The sequence below is a fragment of the Sinohyriopsis cumingii genome, chromosome 17, assembly GCF_028554795.1.
Source record: "Sinohyriopsis cumingii isolate HCF-2022 chromosome 17, ASM2855479v2, whole genome shotgun sequence".
In the NCBI taxonomy this organism is placed as follows: domain Eukaryota; kingdom Metazoa; phylum Mollusca; class Bivalvia; order Unionida; family Unionidae; genus Sinohyriopsis; species Sinohyriopsis cumingii.
Genome location: NC_142977.1, coordinates 89,982,686 through 90,007,054, shown reverse-complemented (window position 1 = coordinate 90,007,054; position 24,369 = coordinate 89,982,686). Strand labels below are relative to the sequence as shown.

Sequence of the window (24,369 nt, the reverse complement as noted above, 5' to 3'; positions counted from 1 at the left end):
AGTCATAGAGATGAAGTCCACCAAAGAATCCATGGTTTCGATAATGCATACTAAGTGCTAAGTGTCATCAAAGACCATCTGATCCATACATATGGAGTATGGCTTTGTCATCCCCATGCAGCAATATCACTGTCAACAGATGAGGTTTCCAAATTAAATACTGGTGTTCGGCAAAGGTAGAGCTGCAAATGAAATTTTGATGCATGGATCTTGTAACTGATGACAAAGGCAGGCTAAAATGTCCTTAACTCTCTGAGACTGCCAAAGCAATTGAAGTTGGACTCAATGGTGGCTTGGAAGACTGTGACATTGGAGAGTCTAGAATTGATGACGTCACTTGAGAAGAAGCAACATCTTCTTGGTTGCATGAGGTGAGGCTAAAGACTCCTGTACTGCTTGAGGTTTAGCTGATGAAGAGTGATGAGGCCTGCCATTCACTAAACTCACACAGCACCCTGAATTAGAAATCGTGACATCCAAGCAGTCACTGATTAAGGAGTCTCCTGTCCTGGCATAGTGTTGAGAAATTGCAAAGTGACATCTGTTGGAATGTGAGGAACTAAGCTGGGCATCATAACAAATGTGTGTCATGAGAGAGGACATGGGTTAGACTGGTCCCCATAAATGCCTGTGTAGGTCAGGTTCAACGAACTGGAAGCTAGGCTGTTTTCTGGTGACTGAGACATTCATGATCCCTAGTATGTGGCCTAGGCTGGTAGGAACAGAAATAGGCCATCTGTGTGGGGAGGAAGAAATCAGGATCGACAGGTTGGGATGGATTACAGGATGTTAGATCCATGTATTAGGTCCATATGTCTGCTGAGTGAATGGGAACTTGGCTGTTTGTTTAGCTATTTCCCTCACTGTGCCCCAATAGAAATAGAGTCAAATTACAAGAGGTCAAGGCCATTAGAGGACCAATAAAAGTCGCCAATAATGCTGAGTCATGTGGTGGTGACTTGGGTGCTGGAGCTGTTTCAGAGTGTATCAATGTCAAGTTCTTCATGGCTGAAGGGTAAGAGTTGACTTATCTCACTTGTCTGCCAGAAATTTTCATGTTGAGGAAAGGTCAGCATGCAGATATATGATGTTGTCATTCTTTTAGCTGTGTGTTCCTGTGCTTTGTGAGACAAATAGAAACAAACAGAGCGTAATGTATAAAAATGTGTAGTCTTATACATGTCTTCTGAATGTAATGTTGGCGCAGAGCTAAATCTTTATTAAAAAAAAAAAAAATTGAAAATAGACAAACAAATAAAGCAAATGAAGCCTGCTGGTAAAATATTATGACAATGCCACCTGTAGGGAGAAGTATAAACCTGTGGGCCTGCACCGGTCTTGTTTAAATACAGAGTGGGTATAGAACTTTACCAAATGATAGTTACCTGGAAAATAGTGATCATAGCAAATGATCTTAATTATAATACTACCTGAAGGGAAGGTCAAGGATGGCATGTACAGGTAGAATCATCGATGCACAGTGTGTAAACACTAAGGATGCAGTGGTAAAGGAAACTCACCTGTATGTACCAGTAATGATGGAATAATAGATATAAGGAGTTTCTCAGGGCATAAAGATATGCATGCATATAAAATTATTGTAGCCAAACCTATCTTGTTAAGTCACATAAGCTACCAATGCAGCTGACTAAGTGCCCTTAAATAATATGGATTGCCAAAGCAGATAAACATCAATCAAGTGTTGCCTATAGTAACATGTATGAGCAGGATGCAACTGAGTAAACCATATACAGAAAGCTTACCTGTACTTGTCCAACCAGAGTGGAAGAAACATTCACAAGTACAAGTGGGGCAAGATAAGGGAGAAAAAGTCTAATAGTTCTCTCACCCAAAACAAGCAAATGAAGAAAAACACTTCAACAGAATAGCCTATGCATAATAAAACCACCAATGCTGATGATCCCAGTAAACAAACATATAACATGAGAAACAGCACAAAATTCCAGAGCTGCTGCCTCAACCTTGTTAAGTGATGGCAGCCATTTTGAATTTGTAATAAGCTGATGAGGTTATACTGGCTCTAGCTATTGGCCAACTCTGCAACTTTATAATTAGTTCTGGTTTGTACTGGCCCTAGTTATTAATCTATTCTTTTAAGTAATGAGTAACTGCAGTTATGCTTGCTCTTGCTATTGGTCTGTTCTGTCAAAGAAAGAGTAGCTGTCATATGCTTGTCTTAGCTATTTGTCTATTCAGCTAACTATTGGGCAGCTGTGATTATTCTAGTCCTAACTATCTGTCTACTCTGCTACCAATGAATAGCTGTGGTTATGCTGGCCTTAACTATTTGTCCACTCTCCCCTGTAATGAGTAGCTGTGGTTATGCTGGCCTTAGCTATTTGTCAACTCTCCCCTGTAATGAGTAGCTGTGGTTATGCTGGCCTTAGCTATTTATCCACTCTCCCCTGTAATTAGTAGCTGTGGTTATGCTGGCCTTAGCTATTTGTCCACTCTCCCCTGTAATGAGTAGCTGTGGTTATGCTGGCCTTAGCTATTTATCCACTCTCCCCTGTAATGAGTAGCTGTGGTTATGCTGGTCTTAGCTATTTATCCACTCCCCCCTGTAATGAGTGGCTTTGGTTATGCTGGTCTTAGCTATTTGTCCACTCTCCCCTGTAATTAGTAGCTGTGGTTATGCTGGCCTTAGCTATTTGTCCACTCTCCCTGTAATGAGTAGCTGTGGTTATGCTGGCCTTAGCTATTTGTCCACTCTCCCCTGTAATGAGTAGCTGTGGTTATGCTGTCCACTCTCCCCCCAATGAGTAGCTGTGACTAAATTGGCCCTAACCATTTGTCTACTCTGCTACTTACCTTTCTTTCAAGCAGAATAAGCTTGAAAAGTAAGAGGATTCTGTGTTTGAAGCTTGTCACAACATCTCTAGCTGACATCCCTGAAAAAACAGATTAAGTTAATTCTCATTCTTGATCATAACTGCACAAAATGGAAACACAATGTTTTTGCAGAATGCCACATTTAATATGAAATACATGTTAGTATTTACTCCCACTGTTTTCACAATATATAACTTCAACACATAACTTTTACATTATATCTTAAAGTTGAAGATGTCTCCACTGTCCTTTAGAAAGTGATAATGATGGCATCATGTTTACAAAGGCAACAAATAATTAGGTCATACCACCCTATGGTCAACTTCATTTGAAACACATGTAAGTTAGTAATAACTGTGTGATACAAATTTGTACATTTGTCAGCTGAATCATGTTCTCTAACATACTCGATACTATATAACAGAATTACCTGTGATTAAGAACTCCTTTTTAATATTTAAAAAAAAAACCACAACACAAGATCACAATGCTTTAGATGGGCATTGATCTTTGGACAATGATGGATTGTTTCACAAGATTCATGTGTAGTTTTCATATAGTGTATGTGAAGGTCATGCAATGACTTATGTCACCAGTTGTTTTATGGTAATGTGATCGTTTACAGAAACTTGGTTTTAATTCAACAAATTAAGTCACCCGTTGACTTATGTTAACGTGCTTTACAAATGAGAAGCACAGTCAATGAATATGCATTGCCAAGGAAAAAAGGGCAACAACATCCTAAATTTTAAATAAATCTCCTACAGAGGACTAATAAATGAGTACGATCTTTCATTTATAACCACAAATGAAATGCAGATATGCAACCTGGCTGCACAAAGATTATGAACTTATGAACAAGTGGCATTCAAAACATGTTTAACCATGATTCATACAGACCTAGAGTGTTTATTTTCAAGGACTTCAAAAAGTTTTCAAGGATAATTTATTATTACTGAAATTTAACTTCTCTATTATTATGTTACTTTATTATTGCATAAATATGTACAAAAGTAAAACATAAAATATAGCTACAGTAATTAGTGCACCACTACAGCAAATAGATGTTATAACATTGGGTAATTACACATTTCATGTATCACTGGATCCACCCCATTTTATTACACTTTATTTATTTATTTATCAGTTTTAGAAAACACATTTAATAATAAAAAATTCTGAATTTAAATGACATATTATATTTAGGTTTACTATTCTGCAATCCCTCATTAATTCATGGAGTATAAGAAAAAATTCAAGGAATTTTGTAATGATTATCAAGGACATTTCAAAGTCAAAATTGACATTTTCAAGGTAATAACTCAAATTCAAGGGGATCTCAATGTTGTATGAACCATGTTTAACAACAATATGCAAAATATGCCCAACTGAAAAGTCAGTCAATCAGGTTTCCATGGTGAAAACAAATCGATGTCCAAAAGATTTAAGTAATTTTAGTTTTTATTCTGTTAACCACTGACTAAACTGGTCATTTAAAAAAAATAAACTGGCAAAAATGTATGACTTAGATAATGAACTTGCATTAAATCAGATTTTTGTGTCTCTGTATCCACCCAACATGTCATTTCTCAATTGTCATTTCTATGAATTGTTAAATCTGTTAATTTGTTTGTAAACTGTAACCTGCATTACAACTGCAGCGAAATGTTTTATTTACATCACATACATCACTTTCCTGAATAAATGAATGCTGTTTGTTTCAGGAGTTATCATTTGACTGTCAATTTGTTCTAAAATTATCTTACTTGCAGAATAAAGAATATCATAAAAATTAAAACTATATTCAACTAAGTATTAAAAGTATTCATTTTTAAAAATTAAATTAAGTATTAAAGGTGTGGATTTTGAGAGTCTGATAAAACTGTAATTAATTCACTTTATTTACAGAATCTGAATTACATGCACAAGCAACAGTCAATAATCAGTTGGAATGTCCTATCAGTGTCACTGTCCTATTGACTGACATGTCATATTTTTTTACCGTCCTATCAGTCATCATCCTATTCACAAGCTTGTCATATTTTCTTGACTGTCCTATCAGTGTCACTGTCCTATTGACTGACATGTCATTATATTTTCTTGACTGTCTTATCAGTGTCATAGTCCTAATGACTGATGTGTCATATTTTCTTGACTGTCATATCAGTGTCACTGTCCTATTCATTGAGATGTCAAGACATTTTCTTGATTGTCCTGACTTGACAGTAAGCTTTAAAGTCAATTGCTCTGGTCCCATCCAAACCACCTGAGATGCTGTATTTTAATTAGTTATTTGATGAATATACTTTGTCCCAACCTAACATCTGATATGCTGTATCATAATTATATAGTTGATGAAACCCCTAAGTCTCAGACAAACCATTTGAAATCCTGTATCACAATTATGTATTTGACATATGCCCAGGGATTTACAACTTGCCTAATTCCAAAGACAAGTTCAAATTCAGCTCAGGCAAGCTCATGATTCTAAGTCACTTGCCCGTGGGCAAGTCCAAAAATTGAGATGGGTAGTGTTAGTGTTCCATATGTAATGCCACAATGCATATTTCTATCTTGTAATCAATGTCAAGGTCACTTGCAATTTATTGCAAAGACATGATAATATGAACAGTTTCTAATTCAAGCCAGTTTTGATATATAAGGAATAAATATTGATATTCTAACTTATCAGTTAAATTTTAATCAAAATATTTGTATGTATCCAAGACTAGCCAACATTCAGGCACCTAACCTAGACTCAGACAGTTTGTGAGCTGGCCGAGACAAAGATTGTTTTCATGGAGTCTAAAGATTGTTTCAATGCATGTTACCGTCTTTACATGAGTAAGGTGTTAATTGTTAATAATACAACTTAAGAGATTTCACTGACAAGTGTGTTTGGAAATAAAAGGCACTTGTCTGATACGATTCACCATCAGGATTTCATTCAAAGCATGATAGATGAAATGAAAAATTAATGTAACACCCATACATGGTTTATGATCTGTTGTTTATGAGGTAATTAACAGGAGACAGATACATAACATGGCAAACAATTAAATGGATAAAAAAGTACTTTCAATCTCTATCTCAAAAGTTATCTTTTCAAATATTTTGATACATGATGGTGATTTCAATATGGCAATATGATAACTGTGAAGTTCATTGATAAAATCAGTGTTCACAAATCTTTCAGTTGTGAGTATAATCAAGAAAATGACAGAAAATTGGATGACAAGTGGAAGTGGAAGCAAACATGTGTGGACATAACACATCACTGAAGAACACGTTAGAGTGAAATCATGGACAATTTGTGACTATTTCAGTGACGGACATATTTTTACCTTGTTTTTCTACTTGATGTATAATTAAATATGCATGATCATTTGAACTTTAATTGGAAGGATAAAGAATAACGTCATCTATCAAAATATGATTAAAATTAAATGCAGCTGTTCATGGTTGTTTAAATTTTTCCTTCTCTTTCTCTCTTATTTTCTCTCAAAAAGTCTGGCAATTTCAAAACCATTTTCTACCTGACGATTTTTGGGGCAAGTTCAATTTTCCAATCAATCCACCTGGGTCAAGCTAACTTTTAGAAAATTTGTAAATCCATGGATTTACCCCATAGTTATAACAAGTTTCTATATTTTGCTTACAACATACAAAAAATATACTTTCTATTCATGAAATATCTTTCCTTTTGTTGGTAAGAAACAGTATGCAGTCAAATGGTGCTCTCAATCATTTAGGTATAGTTTATTGGTCAATCCTCTACTTATAATTCAATATTTACTGCAAAATAAATGTACTGAACACATATTATGCAGGTGATATACATAATATATGTAAATGCAAACTAGATAATGTTGCAAGTGATTAGCTTACATGCTATTTAAAATGATTCTAAAAGCTAGACCTACAAAAATATCATGCATTTAATCTATTATATATTAATCAGTGTTTGGATCAAAATTCTGTGCAATTTGTTAGTATTATGCATGTGTGGATCTGCATTGCATGATAAATGTGTTCATTGATGGATGCCATGTGGATATTAAGTACTACATTGCATGTGTGGATGTCTGCATTGCATGATAATGTGTCCATTCTGGGATGGTCCTGGCTTTTAAAAAGTAGTCACCAAAAATATCGCCAACCTCAATATTTTGTTGCCAATTTTCAAAAAATGTCGCCAGAACAAGTAGTGAATATATTTCCAAGTCTATTAATGTAATAGGCAATGAAAAAGATGGGATAGTTATTACTTTATTAACAACAAGCAATACAGCTATAATATTACAAAATAAATCATTACATGACTGTTTTGCACTATTAAAATGTTATAGAATGTCACATGATGATCCATCACGATTTTAGGGCTGCCCACGTGTTGCCCTGAAATGGAAATAATCATTAATTTTTTATGTCATAAATATTTCATTTATAATTATACATGTTCTGATTATATATATAATTAGCAAGAAGTTGGCATTAATGCAGCAATCACAGTGTACTCCAGATTTAACATCACAATAAAAATTTTAAGGTTGTACATGTTTTTACCCATGTTACTGTCATTTAAATCCATAGAATCTTACAGTTAACAAGCTATAATATAATATTCTCAGTACCTGTGTGATACACAACTGGTGCAGCTTTGGAATAACTGTGGTGGTAGTAAGCTGCAAAGAAAGTGTTCCTCATGGAACTGGTAACGGCATTTTTACTTTTATTAATAGCAGCAATCTTTGCTACTTCCATGGTCTTTGCATTCCGCATCACCATCAGTGCATAGGTATGACTGTTGTCACCTGAAAATAATGCATTATCAAATGTAAAATATCTACTTTCCTGACATCTACAGTATCTCACTCATTTTTTTAAAATAGAAACATCAGATATTAAGCAAATCTATACTGTGTATATTATTTTCCAAATAATAGTTTTGTAAGGAACTTTATTAGTTAATAAAATGTTAATTATAAAAACCTATGATTGTACTTTGCAATGCAAGATAAGTGAGGTATAATTCAACTGTCAATTTCATGCATTCAGTAATTAAATGCACCCCTCCCATGACTAGCATCACAAAGTATATCTCTGTCAATCAGGAGTTTCTGAAATTTATGGCCGCGTTTTACATGCTTTGCTTGTAGTAAATTGCTTCCTAAATCCCAAGAATGATCACTGAATGCTGCAGAATTTTTCTCGACAAGCAAATATGATCTCCATTCCCACCAATGAAACTTAGACCAGTCAACACCTGGCATTAATGTACCGTATATATAAGCATAAATTCACACCCATTTTAGGGATTTTTAGATATAACAGAAAAGGGCATGGTTTATTTGTCAATCAATTGCAAGTATGTCGAATAGGCTTAAGTCAACCTTCAGCTATTGTATAGAATATGAAATGGGGATACGTTGGCGGGGGGGCAAATAAGGCACTCGACAAGAGAAACAGCATGTCTTATTTGAAAATTTCACGTGCATTGGAAAAAGCGGAGAATATTTAGTGAAAATGATGCTTAAATATGCCACAAAAAAACTTTCCACTGGTAGGTCCCAATCTGCCTGTTTTCGGATTCAATCTCCCGACTTGGCTTTTGAAAAGATTTACGTTTTTGCATGATACGCTAGAATAAATGTACTGTACAGTACGGTATTAACTAAATTTATTCAATGACTATTTAACTAAATTAATTCAACAACCATCTGAATTCTTTGGAAATTAATTCTTTATGTATATTTGAAACATCAAAACATCAACACAGAAAAGGCATTTTCTGATCATTGGAACGTATTTGGATTTATTGCAACTATTGGATTTGATAATACATTTAGGAACTAGGAATTCATTCACCATGCTGTAAGTTAATTTAATTCTTTCGCTCTTGTATTTTGAAAAATAAATTATTTTTAATTATGCAAAACTTATTTGTTTTGCTATTTCTTGTTGCGTAGTTTAAGTCTCTGCAGTCGTAACACGGGATTGATGGCAAAAGGAAAAGATCAATGAGCAAAATTAGTATATATTACTTACCCCGCATGGATTCATGTTTGGTGACACACTCCTTCTTCAAAATATGACAGCCAGTTGTAAATGAATTGACGATTTGTGCCTTGATACAAATATCACAGAACAACTGCTTTAACTTTGTATCATATCTCAGCCACGGCCACCCAAGTTTCCAGCTGTCTAGAAATTTTCAGGAACTTTTGACCTGTTCATCATGATGTGGTGTTGCACTTGAAGTATTACTACCATCACTACATGTAGATGATGTTGGTCTGCCAGGTTTAATATCAGGTTCAGTGACTGTGTTGTCTGATGAATTTGCACTAAATCCAAATGCTGTTATTTTTTTTAACTTACTGTTAGGATGAGATGATGAACATGCAATGTCTAACTTACGTTTACCCACGATAATGTTGCACTGTCAACAGTATATAATTGTGATTGAGATTTTTTCCATTCGCTTTGTATTTATACACAGCAATCGGTACTTCAAAGATAATCAGTTTTCTATGAAGTTTCAGCAAAAATATTTTATTGGCACATTTAAAAAAAAAACAGAAGGATTAGCCGTTCAATTAACTGTGGCTGTTTTCTGTTCGCGTCTTCAGAGGTTGGTCGATTGTAGGTATAGTCAATTAGCAAGATTGAGTGTATCACAGCATACAGTACTCAAGCCAGATGTCAACATAAGCGGATTATGATGTAACAATGCACTGTAAAGATGGGTTTGTCAATACGAATAAAGGATTTGTTTATGTAACAAATTCCAGTACATTGAGTAGCCAAGTCTGTGGCTTTTTTTCATTGTCCCTTTGAATTTCTCCACTACAAATCCATGATTGAATTTACAAATTAAGAAACCAAAAAGGCTGTCACCAAAAAAATCACCAAATGAATTATTTTGTTGCCAATAAAGAAAAAAAAAATCACAATTGGCAGCATTGGCAAAGCCCATGACGATCCCTGGCATTGATAGATGCCAGTGTGGATGTTAAGGACTGCAATGCATGTGTGGATATCTGCATTTTATACTAAATGTGTCCATTGATGGATGCCAGTGTGGATGTTAAGGACTGCAATGCATGTGTGGATGTCTGCATTGCATGATAAATGTGTCCATTGATGGATGCCAGTGTCAATGTTAAGGACTGCAATGCATGTGCTGATGTCTGCATTGCATAATAAATGTGTCCATTGATGGATGCCAGTGTCGATGTTAAGGACTATATTGCATGAGTGGATGTCTGCATTGCATAATAAATGTGTGAATTGTTGGATGTCTGTCAGCATGTTAAGGACTATACTGCATACAAATATGTCCATTGATGGATGCCAGTGTGGATGTTAAGGACTGCAATGCATGTGTCGATGTCTGCACTGCATGATAAACGTGTCCATTGATGGATGCCAGTGTGGATGTTAAGGACTGCAATGCATGTGTTGATGTCGGCATTGCATGATAAACGTGTCCATTGATGGATGCCAGTGTGGATGTTAAGGACTGCAATGCATGTGTTGATGTCTGCATTGCATATTAAATGTGTCCATTGATGGATGCCAGTGTCGATGTTAAGGACTGCAATGCATGTGCTGATGTCTGCATTGCATAATAAATGTGTCCACTGATGGATGCCAGTGTCGATGTTAAGGATTATATTGCATGTGTAGATGTCTGCATTGCATGAAAAATGTGTCCATTGTTGGATGTCTGTCAGCATGTTAAGGACTACACTGCATATAAACATGTCTCTTGACTGATGCCGGTGTCGATGTTAAGGACTACATTGAATGTGTGGATGTCTGTATTGCATGATAAATGTGTCCACTGATGGATGCCACTGTGGATGTTAAGGACTAAATTGCATACAAACATGTCTCTTGATTGATGCCGGTGTTGATGTTAAGGACTACATTGCATGTGTGGATGTCTGTATTGCATAATAAATGTGTCCATTGATGGATGCCAGTGTGGATGTTAAGGACTAAATTGCATACAAACATGTCCATTGATCGATGCCAGTGTGGAAGTTAAGGACTACATTGCATACAAACATGTCCATTGATAGATGCCAGTGTGGATGCTGAGGACTACATTGCATACAAACATGTTGATTGATTGATGCCAGTATGGATGTTAAGGACTACATTACATACAAACATGTTGACTGATTGATGCCAGCATGGATGTTAAGGACTATATTGCATACAAACATGTTCATTGATGGATGCCAGTGTCAATGTTAAGGACTACATTGTATGTGTGAATGTCTGCACTGCATGACAAATGTGCCCATTGTTGGATGCCAGTGTGGATGTTATGGACTACATTACATACAAACATGTTGATTGATGGATGCCAGTGTGGATGTTAAGGACTGCATTGTATGTGTGGATGTCTGCACTGCATGATAAATGTGCCCATTGTTGGATGCCAGTGTGGATGTTAAGGACTACATTACATACAAACATGTTGATTGATGGATGCCAGTGTGGATGTTAAGGACTACATTGTATGTGTGGATGTCTGCACTGCATGATAAATGTGCCCACTGTTGGATGCCAGTGTGGATGTTAAGGACTACATTACATACAAACATGTTGATTGATGGATGCCAGTGTGGATGTTAAGGACTACATTGTATGTGTGGATGTCTGCACTGCATGATAAATGTGCCCATTGTTGGATGCCAGTGTGGATGTTAAGGACTACATTACATACAAACATGTTGATTGATCGATGCCAGTGTGGATGTTAAGGACTACATTACATACAGACATGTTCATTGATGGATAGAAGTGTGGATGTTAAGGACTATATTGCATACAAACATGTTCATTGATGGATGCCAGTGTGGATGTTAAGGACTACATTACATACAAACATGTTCATTGATGGATAGAAGTGTGGATGTTAAGGACTACATTGCATACAAACATGTTCATTGATGGATGCCAGTGTAGATGTTAAGGAAAACATTGCATACAAACATGTTCATTGGTGGATGCCAGTGTCGATGTTAAGGACTGCTACGTCACCACATTTTATTAAAAAAAGTAGACGGAGAATATAGAGGGTAGAATATAGCAGGTAAAAGGTCTTCAGAGTGGCAAAGTTCAGAGGCAAATAAACCAAAATGAATGTCATGTGACCACACTTGATGAACTGTATTATTTAAAATTTGTAACTAATCAAAACCTATTTTTGTTTTAAAGATGCATATCAGAAAAAGATGAAGCAAAGCTGCTAAAAACTGACCATTTATATTGTATCTCATCATTTACTATACAGGCAAGTTTTTGCTGTCTAGGTTTTAATGGCACTTTTAACATATTACTGAGAAAATGGGAACTAAGTGCATTTCCCATGGACACACCATGGCAGCTGGCCTTAGTGGGTATCAAACCTGCAACCCTTTGATTATGAGTTTGATGCTCTGTCACATGAATTACTGAGGCTCACTTACTATATAAGCATTTCTCTAATTTGTATTTAAGCTAGAATGTCATCATTTATTGTTTATAATTTATTATCCTCATTATTTACTATCAATTTCTTTAACATTTGCATTTACATCCAAAAAATAATGACTTATTATTTATCATCTCACCATTTCTCATTTGTGCATTTCTTTACAGTGTAATTTTTTTACTACATTCTCATTATGTATTCTTTATAATAAAATCATTTTCCTCCATCTTTTGCATGACATGCATTTTATTGCTTACAAGTTGACTAGAAGTACATATAAGCCAAAATGTATGAAAGGACCTAACAACCAGTGATTATTCTAGTTACTATTAAAACTGACAATCAGTTAATGTAAGCAATATAATAACATGTATTTGATTTGACAAAGACCTCAGTGTAAGTGATATGCTGTAAATGTATACATATGTAAAAGAGAAAGACAAAGAAAGTGACTTATTAGTTTGATTGCACTCACTATTAAAATGAACATCCCATATTAAATATTTGAAACCGAGAAGAAATACATACTTTTCCAAAATTAACAAAATTAGGTTTTCAGCATCAGAAGGAAAGAGACAGCACTAGTTCAAAATTAAGAAGCAAACTTGCATTTTTCTTCACCTGAAATTCCAGAAAGCCATTTGTTCATTCGTGTAACAGATATGATCTAACATAAACATTGGGCAAGTGATAGTAAATAAATAAAGAAAGAAAGAAAGACACAAACAAACAAAGAAGGAACAATTTTTATTTAGACCATTTAAAAACCATAGGAAGTGATCTAGTGAAACCCCAGGCTAATAAGTCTTTAAGTTTGGGAGGAACAGAAATAACAAGGCTTTCAAGGTGGTTGCTATGTTAGACATACTACATACCCAATTTGGTGAAAACCCAATGTCAATATGACTTTCCATTCAGGAGGAGAAGCAATAAAATAGTTTCAAGATGACAGCCAAATTGGATGTCAGACTGGCACAATTTTACTTTTCATTTAGGACCAACTAAACATAAGAAATCTTAATGAAATAACCTTCAGATTATGACCATCCAATTACAGGGAATAGCAATAGCAAGATTTTTAAGATGGCTGGTGTTGTGGCCATACTGGATGTAGGAGCAGCACTATATGCATTGAGGAACAGCTAGACCTTGTGATGAATGTGTGTATTAAATTTCATGGCATTCCTACAAGTAGTTTAGGAGGACTAGTGGTAAATGTGTGCCAAGAGTTTTACAGCACACCAAGTAAGTTCTTCTGTTCTATGACCATTACAGCTAAAACAGGAAAGCACATGTGCAAACTGCAGAAACAATGAATTATAAAGAATTATAAAAAGAAAGGAATAAAACCTGCATTACATGAATGGATTATAAAATCAGTTATTTTCAGGTGCTGCTAAATTTACATGACTGAAAAATAACAAAAATGAGGGAAACTGATTGGAAGAAAATCATAAAAAATAAGAATGCATTATTAAGACTGTAAACAAAAAACAGAAAAATGATACCTGCAATACAAACATGAATGGACAACAAACAAAATGAATTATGAGCATTATGTATGATATTAAGTATAAATGATATATCAATTTAGTAAAGTTACCCACATCAGTGTCTGAATTATAATTTTTCAGAACACCTCAAGTGAAACCTTTCCCACCAATGCTTACTTTATTACACGAAGAAGACCACTGATTCCAGAAATCTGGGTCTGAGTGGATAATTAGCACCCATTTATCAGGTGAGGGGGAAGTAAATTAAACTGGAAATATCTAGATCCATTCAATCCAGCCAAAACACCACTAGACTTAGATCTTCATATCAGGATGATTACAGTGGCATGTACAGGGCCTAACATACCTTGATACATACCTAGACAAAACATAGGAACCCCATCTAAAAGACTCAGTTATACTTAGATAAACATAGGACACACATCTAAAAGACTCAGTTATACCTAGATAAACATGTGATCCCCCATCTAGAAGACTCTGATATACCTAGACAAAAACATGTGATCCCCCATCTAAAAGACTCTTATACCTAGATAAACATGTGATTCCCCATCTAGAAGACTGTTTTATCTAGATAAACATGTGATCCCCCATCTAGAAGACTGTTTTATCTTGATAAACATGTGATCCCCCATCTAGAAGACTCTGTTTTACCTAGATACACATGTGATCCCCCATCTACAAGGCTGTTTTACCTAGATAAATATGTGATCCCCCATCTAGAAGACTGTTTTACCTAGATAAACATGTGATCCCCCATCTAGAAGACTGTTTTACCTAGATACACATGTGATCCCCTATCTAAAAGACTCTGTTTTACCTAGATAAACATAGGACACACATCTAAAAGACTCAGTTATACCTAGATAAACAAGTGATCCACCATCTAGAAGAATCTGATATACCTAGATAAAAACATGTGATCCCCCATCTAAAAGACTCTTATACCTAGATAAACATGTGATTCCCCATCTAGAAGACTGTTTTATCTAGATAAACATGTGATCCCCATCTAGAAGACTGTTTTACCTTGATAAACATGTGATCCCCCATCTAGAAGACTCTGTTTTACCTAGATAAACATGTGATCCACCATCTACAAGACTGTTTTACCTAGATAAACATGTGATCCCCCCATCTAGAAGACTCTGTTTTACCTAGATAAACATGTGATCCCCCATCTAGAAGACTCTGTTTTACCTAGATAAACATGTGATCCCCCATCTAGAAGACTCTGTTTTACCTAGATAAACATAGGAACCCCATCTAAAAGACTCAGTTATACCTAGATAAACATAGGACACACATCTAAGACTCAGTTATACCTAGATAAACATGTGATCCACCATCTAGAAGACTCTGATATACCTAGATAAAAACATGTGATCCCCCATCTAAAAGACTCTTATACCTAGATAAACATGTGATTCCCCATCTAGAAGACTGTTTTATCTAGATAAACATGTGATCCCCCATCTAGAAGACTGTTTTATCTTGATAAACATGTGATCCCCCATCTAGAAGACTCTGTTTTACCTAGATACACATGTGATCCCCCATCTACAAGGCTGTTTTACCTAGATAAATATGTGATCCCCCATCTAGAAGACTGTTTTACCTAGATAAACATGTGATCCCCCATCTAGAAGACTGTTTTACCTAGATACACATGTGATCCCCTATCTAAAAGACTCTGTTTTACCTAGATAAACATAGGACACACATCTAAAAGACTCAGTTATACCTAGATAAACAAGTGATCCACCATCTAGAAGACTCTGATATACCTAGATAAAAACATGTGATCCCCCATCTAAAAGACTCTTATACCTAGATAAACATGTGATTCCCCATCTAGAAGACTGTTTTATCTAGATAAACATGTGATCCCCATCTAGAAGACTGTTTTACCTTGATAAACATGTGATCCCCCATCTAGAAGACTCTGTTTTACCTAGATAAACATGTGATCCACCATCTACAAGACTGTTTTACCTAGATAAACATGTGATCCCCCCATCTAGAAGACTCTGTTTTACCTAGATAAACATGTGATCCCCCATCTAGAAGACTCTGTTTTACCTAGATAAACATGTGATCCCCCATCTAGAAGACTCTGTTTTACCTAGATAAACATAGGAACCCCATCTAAAAGACTCAGTTATACCTAGATAAACATAGGACACACATCTAAGACTCAGTTATACCTAGATAAACATGTGATCCACCATCTAGAAGACTCTGATATACCTAGATAAAAACATGTGATCCCCCATCTAAAAGACTCTTATACCTAGATAAACATGTGATTCCCCATCTAGAAGACTGTTTTATCTAGATAAACATGTGATCCCCCATCTACAAGACTGTTTTATCTTGATAAACATGTGATCCCCCATCTAGAAGACTCTGTTTTACCTAGATACACATGTGATCCCCCATCTACAAGACTGTTTTACCTAGATAAATATGTGATCCCCCATCTAGAAGACTGTTTTATCTAGATAAACATGTGATCCCCCATCTAGAAGACTGTTTTATCTTGATAAACATGTGATCCCCCATCTAGAAGACTCTGTTTTACCTAGATACACATGTGATCCCCCATCTACAAGACTGTTTTACCTAGATAAATATGTGATCCCCCATCTAGAAGACTGTTTTACCTAGATAAACATGTGATCCCCCATCTAGAAGACTGTTTTACCTAGATACACATGTGATCCCCTATCTAGAAGACTCTGTTTTACCTAGATAAACATAGGACACACATCTAAAAGACTCAGTTATACCTAGATAAACAAGTGATCCACCATCTAGAAGACTCTGATATACCTAGATAAAAACATGTGATCCCCCATCTAAAAGACTCTTATACCTAGATAAACATGTGATTCCCCATCTAGAAGACTGTTTTATCTAGATAAACATGTGATCCCCATCTAGAAGACTGTTTTACCTTGATAAACATGTGATCCCCCATCTAGAAGACTCTGTTTTACCTAGATAAACATGTGATCCACCATCTACAAGACTGTTTTACCTAGATAAACATGTGATCCCCCCATCTAGAAGACTCTGTTTTACCTAGATAAACATGTGATCCCCCATCTAGAAGACTCTGTTTTACCTAGATAAACATGTGATCCCCCATCTAGAAGACTCTGTTTTACCTAGATAAACATAGGAACCCCATCTAAAAGACTCAGTTATACCTAGATAAACATAGGACACACATCTAAGACTCAGTTATACCTAGATAAACATGTGATCCACCATCTAGAAGACTCTGATATACCTAGATAAAAACATGTGATCCCCCATCTAAAAGACTCTTATACCTAGATAAACATGTGATTCCCCATCTAGAAGACTGTTTTATCTAGATAAACATGTGATCCCCCATCTAGAAGACTGTTTTACCTAGATAAACATGTGATCCCCCATCTAGAAGACTCTGTTTTACCTAGATAAACATGTGATCCCCATCTAGAAGACTCTGTTTTACCTAGATAAACATGTGATCCCCATCTAGAAGACTGTTTTACCTAGATAAACATGTGATCCCCCATCTAGAAGACTGTTTTACCTAGATAAACATGTGATCCCCATCTAGAAGACTCTGTTTTACCTAGATAAATATGTGATGCCCCCATCTAGAAGACTGTTTTACCTAGATAAACATGTGATCCCCCATCTAGATGACTGTTTTACCTAGATAAACATGTGATCCCCATCTAGAAGACTGTTTTACCTAGATAAATATGTGATGCCCCCATCTAGAAGACTGTTTTACCTAGATACACATGTGATCCCCCATCTAGAAGACTCTGTTTTACCTAGATAAACATGTGATCCCCCATCTAGAAGACTCTGTTTCAAAGAAAGATTCAGATTCTTGTACATCTCTTCTAGCAGTTCTACTTTTGTAAAATCACACTCGTCAAAGTAAGCATGGGTAATAAGCTCCAGCTTGGCCTGAATTAATCCATACAGGGGCTGGAAGAAAAAGAAAAACAATTTAGCCTGAATTAATCCATACAGGGGCTGGAAGAAAAAGAAAAAACAACTTAGCCTGAATTAATCCATACAGGGGTTGGAAGAAAAAGAAAAACAATTTAGCCTGAATTAATCCATACAGAGGCTGGAAGAAAAAGAAAAACAACTTATCCTGAATAGAGGGGCTGGAAGAAAAAGAAAAACAATTTAGCCTGAATTAATCCATACAGGGGTTGGAAGAAAAAGAAAAAACAATTTAGCCTGAATTAATCCATGCAGGGGCTGGAAGAAAAACAAATTAGCCTGAATTAATCCATACAGGGGCTGGAAGAAAAAGAAAAACAATTTAGCCTGAATTAATCCATACAGGGGCTGGAAGAAAAAGAAAAACAATTTAGCCTGAATTAATCCATACAGGGGCTGGAAGAAAAAGAAAAACAATTTAGCCTGAATTAATCCATTCATGGGTTGGAAGAAAAAGATAAACAATTTAGCCTGAATTAATCCATACAGGGGCTGGAAGAAAAAGAAAAAACAACTTAGCCTGAATTAATCCATACAGGGGTTGGAAGAAAAAGAAAAACAATTTAGCCTGAATTAATCCATACAGAGGCTGGAAGAAAAAGAAAAACAACTTATCCTGATTAGAGGGGCTGGAAGAAAAAGAAAAACAATTTAGCCTGAATTAATCCATACAGGGGTTGGAAGAAAAAGAAAAAACAATTTAGCCTGAATTAATCCATGCAGGGGCTGGAAGAAAAACAAATTAGCCTGAATTAATCCATACAGGGGCTGGAAGAAAAAGAAAAACAACTTAGCCTGAATTAATCCATACAGGGGCTGGAAAAAAAAGAAAAACAATTTAGCCTGAATTAATCCATACAGGGGTTGGAAGAAAAAGAAAAACAATTTAGCCTGAATTAATCCATACAGGGGTTGGAAGAAAAAGAAAAACAATTTAGCCTGAATTAATCCATACAGGGGCTGGAAAAAAAAGAAAAACAATTTAGCCTGAATTAATCCATACAGGGGTTGGAAGAAAAAGAAAAACAACTTAGCCTGAATTAATCCATACAAGGGCTGGAAGAAAAAGAAAAAACAACTTAGCCTGAATTAATTCATACAGGGGCTGGAAGAAAAAGAAAAACAATTTAGCCTGAATTAATCCATACAGGGGCTGGAAGAAAACGAAAAACAACTTATCCTGAATAGAGGGGCTGGAAGAAAAAGAAAAACAATTTAGCCTGAATTAATCCATACAGGGGCTGGAAGAAAAAGAAAAACAATTTAGCCTGAATTAATCCATACAGGGGCTGGAAGAAAAAGAAAAACAATTTAGCCTGAATTAATCCATACAGGGGTTGGAAGAAAAAGAAAAACAACTTAGCCTGAATTAATCCATACAGGGGCTGGAAGAAAAAGAAAAACAATTTAGCCTGAATTAATCCATACAGGGGTTGGAAGAAAAAGAAAAACAATTTAGCCTGAATTAATCCATACAGGGGCTGGAAGAAAAAGAAAAACTACTTATGATAATTATTACCATGGAAGTCACTGTGGCTTAAAACTACAGTAAAGTAAATGAAATTTAATCTCCAGATACAAATATGTAGAAGGAAACTTTGCTTAGTATCCATTACTTGAAAATTAGACAAAGGAACATGTCTTTTCACACCAATTTGAACAGTTTCAAGCTTGGCTTACTTCGAACAACTTTAATTACATGGTTTGTGACATTATTAGTGTTTCTTGGCAAGTTATATCACATGGATAACCTTTGTTAAACATCCCTTTTTCCTGAAAGTAGGAAAATATGTGGACCTGAATATAATTTGACTATGAATGGCAAGATATGGACCTGGGTATAGTCTGATTATGTATGACAAGATATGGACCTGGGTATTTACCATATAGTTTGACTATGTATGATGAGATGTTAACCTTGGTATAGTTTGACTACCGAATGACAAGATACGGACCTAGGTATATTTTGACTAATGAATGACAACATGTGGACCTGGGTACAGTTTGACTACCGAATGACAAGATGTGGACCTGGGTGCAGTTTGACTACCGAATGACAAGATATGGGCCTAGGTATATTTTGACTAATGAATGACAAGATGTGGACCTGGGTACAGTTTGACTACCGAATGACAAGATGTGGACCTGGGTACAGTTTGACTACCGAATGACAAGATGTGGACCTGGGTACAGTTTGACTACCGAATGACAAGATATGGGCCTAGGTATATTTTGACTAATGAATGACAAGATGTGGATCTGGGTACAGTTTGACTACTGAATGACAAGATGTGGACCTGGGTACAGTTTGACTACCGAATGACAAGATGTGGACCTGGGTACAGTTTGACTACCGAATGACAAGATATGAACCTGGGTATAGTTTGACTATTGTATGATAAGATATGGACCTGGGTATATATTTTGACTATTGTATGATAAGATATGGAGCTGGTTACAGTTGACTATTGTATGATAAGATATGGACCTGGGTATATATTTGGACTACTGTATGACAAGATCTGGACCTCGGTATATTTTGACTATCTATGATAAGATATGAACCTGGGTATATTTTCTAGTGATTTCTCCAGCTATCCAAGAAAAGGATCCTTTATTTATTTTGACTTATTACTTGCTTATTACATCACCATTATTATGAACATCTACATAAAGTTCTTTTAAATAAATTGCAATAAATTTCTACTAGCAGTTCATGATGATGCTTAATTATTGTTCAGATATTAGTACTTATTCTTACTTGATGCAACAAAGTCTACAAATGCCTTATTATGTAATGGTCAAGTTAACACAAAGTAGAATTAAAAGGAAATAATTGCTTCAGTTTGGTATTTTACAGCACAGCAATAGAAGTAGGTGATTCAGTGCTGAAGCAATTGCAGTAAAGTATCTTTCCCAAAATACACCATGGTAGCTGATGTTCAATGACTCTGTGGTAGGATTCACAACTAAAACTGGAGTAGAATTTTTTTTTCTTCTAGTAAAATATGTTTCTTCACGAATACTTAACCAATCATAATACCTTAGGAGAACTACTAATATCACACAAATCCAACCATTTCAGGTTAAAAAACCTTTAGCTATAAAGCTAAAAGTTATCTGCCCACCAAAGGTGGCAGTCAGGCAAAGTGATCTCCTCTTGGTACAGGGATTGGCCCCAAATCCTATGAATATCTCAGTTATTACTGAAGCAGAAGGTACTGATTGAGTAAGTATTTGCAAAGAAACATACTTTACCAGAAAAAAATTTGTTTCTTCTTCGAATACATTACCCAATCATAATAAATTAAGAGAAGAGGTATGAAGTGGAGGGAGATACATCCCCTTACACCAGAGATGCATCTCTGGTCCCCTAAGGTATGTGAGACAGCTTCTATGTAACCCAACTGGAGAACACATCTTATGTTGGGAGGGACTTCAGAAATAGAAAATTTTCCTTTCCACAAATCCTGGGGACATTGTGAAGCCTCATCTTATGAAGCTGTTCAACGACCTGGAAAGGTGACCTTTTGCGCCACAGCTGTAGGTCTTACCAGACTGAGTTGATCCCTTTGCGATGAAAGATCCCTTAGGAAAAAACTGAAGAATGTCAACTCTGATCTCCATCCCATGGACTGGATGTCAGTTAATGGCTAGACATTTTAAGATACCATTTCAATGCTCATACTGGATCTTGTAAGTGGTCTTGAGCTGAAAGGTTCAGAGCAGACAGTAATTTCATTTAAAAAATCTGGCTACCCATGGACAATAGTAATGAAAGTTGGTATCATCATGAGTGAAACTGACCCGTCTTGTTGGCACTGCATGTAATTTGGGTCCACTGTTAAGGCACGTATTGCAAATGCAAATGAGGAACCAGGTCTTGTATGAAAGGTGAGTCGATGATACCCTTGTGGGGGGGGGGGGAGGGGGTAGGGGCTTCCTGAGCGATATTGATCCATCATTTTGGAACTGTAAGTAAATAGGTCCACCAAAAAATGTATTGCTGATTTTACCCGACAACTGCCAAAGTAGTGAGGAGGCAGGACTTGTATGATAGATGAATTAATTAAGGTCTTGAGAGCCTTTCAATTGGTGTCTTGTTCAGCCAGGTTAAACCCCAAGAAAAGTCCACTTCAGCAAGGGTCTAGTGCCATTGGCGAGGTGAAATCCAAATGAACAGAAGATCAGACAGGTCTTTGATTTGTGTGATATCCTCTCTTGGTGGAACAATAAGTTTAACTGTGATGGTTGCTAAATGTTTCTCATCAAAGAGCCTAGATAATTAGCAAAGGTGGTATGGACATCTTCATTGGAATAAAGTAGTCTGGTGAGAACCAAAGAGATTATATTCCACTGCCTTCCTATACTGACTCAGTCGATCATGTATTTGCTATTTTAGTAAAGTAATCAGGATGAAGAGACACTCAAATACTTTTGGTTCCTGTATCATGTTCAGAATCCAAGGTGTTTAGATGTGAATACATACAGCCATTCCAATGTATAGGAAGCAACAATTAGCCAGATCTTTGGGCCCAGGATTGGTGTGACAAAGGTTGGAAATTTCATTCCACCTAGCTACCAATGTCCATCCCGTTGAGCATGTATCAACTGAAACTGAGGAATGAAGAGGCCATTCTGTTTGCATGAATTCTCGCTTGCAGAAAAATCAGTATGCTAATACAATGATCACTGGAACTGAAACCTGAATTGTAATTGATTACGCCACTTTAGAATATCCCACACAAGAAAACAAAGGTTCGAGTACTTGTTTTGTTGTTTGAGATCAGTCACCAAAGTGAAGTTATCAAGCAGAATGAGAACTCGATTCAATGAGAACTCGATTCACCAGCACAATGACAGGCTTTCAAAAACCATATCTATTTGGATGTGGGCAAATAACAGAACTTCTGAAAGCCATTTGAGTGGGGCCTGAAATCACATCTCTTGCAAGTCCACACTGATTGTGCAGTGTTTGCAATGGACAGCATTAAAACCTGTTGCTGTATTCCATTGCAAGCTAAAGAACGTAGCAGAGTTGACTGAATGTGTTTAGGTTGAGGATCGACTGACAAGTACTGTGTTGTAGCTGAAAGCACTGTAGGAACTACTATAGTATCGCCATTTTGTCATGGCAAATCTTCTCCAATCACCCATGAATGATTGGAGTCTTCTTCCTACCAGGATCTGAGATAAGGGTAGGATGTGGGGCATGTGTGTATGTCATCAAGATAGGGATGGCCTCATGGAAACAATGGAATTCCCTCTGACTCTTCCACTTCGTTCAGAAGTTGTAAAACTATTTCCCTGTGGCATGCTCTCTAGGGGTGTCCCTGCGACCTTTTTGGTTGACTTATAAATCCCTCTTCTATTGCTGATAGAGAAATTTTGTTTGTAGTGAATTCCATCAACCTGATCATTAAGGAGGCAAATAGATTATTGAGGTTGTGAGCATACCTTAGGAGAAAAATATGTTGGAAAGGTTGGGGTAGAGAGCATTTAATTTAGATGTCTGATGTAAGGATATAAACTGTGGTCTACATATTCAGGATTGTAAAATTATTTGATACAAAGTTGAACCTATGGTCATGATGCTGCAAATCAATTCATGAGTACTTAAATGGAAAATAGAAAGCATTTGTGATATAATACACCTGAGGAGTATTAGAACTCATAAATGATTATGTACTCAGTCCCAAAATAAGTGTTCAGATTGTGGAAGCAATTGAAAGTAGAATCTTGCGTAGAAGTCTCACCTGGTGTCAGAACTGTTAACCCAGCAGGTGATGTAGAAAACCAAGGACAGAACTCTTCCAAGTAAGATTTAATAATGAGGAGGAAACTTGAATGCCTGTTTTCATCATCTACAGATTGTGGTAGAAGTTGACATCTCCTGTGTTACCTGCAAAGTAGTTGGAAAACAATACTGATGATGGTTGCCCACTACACTTTCAGCACATACAAGTCAGACTCCATTACTTCTAATGTACCACTTAGTAGAATCTCTTGGGTGGCAGAAGCTTGAGGGCAAGAGAAGAGACATCCCTTGAAAATGAAGGCCCCAAGACTGACATTGTACGCCGGAAGTGTTTTGAGGTACTATTGCAGTTAAGACCGATCCATGAGGGTGTCTATATAAACTGTATGTATTTCACAAAAAGTGCCTAGCAGCACTATGTCAACAGATCCATGAGAGTGCCTGTACAGACTGGGCGTCATCCGCAGGAAGTGCCTAGTGAGTTAGACTAGTTCATGCATAGCTGGTTTCATGAAGTGAGTTCATTGTTATTATTGCATTAAACTGGGCATCATACTTGGGAAGTGCTTGTCAGACCTATGCGAGTCATGGAACTGGACAAGTTTGTTTTCTGGTGGCTAATACTATATGATTGTAGTCATGGTCCATTGTAATCAGTTATATGGCCAAGTCCACTCGGGAAAGAACATGGCCATCTTGGCTGGCATGACAAAGTCCAGTTGTTAAGG

At 36.3% G+C, this 24,369-nt stretch overlaps 1 protein-coding gene across 1 annotated transcript in view; it reads right to left on the bottom strand.

The window, feature by feature from the left end:
• The window catches only part of LOC149779396 (late secretory pathway protein AVL9 homolog), a 162,040-nt gene that overhangs the window by 112,325 nt on the left and 25,346 nt on the right, over positions 1–24,369 (bottom strand). The window contains exons 5-6 of the mRNA XM_089940061.1: positions 17,700–17,859; positions 2,833–2,912 (exon numbers count right to left, since the gene is read on the bottom strand). Of these exons, the coding sequence (XP_089796187.1) occupies positions 2,833–2,912; positions 17,700–17,859 (240 nt within the window). The remainder of the gene's footprint in view (positions 1–2,832; positions 2,913–17,699; positions 17,860–24,369) is intronic.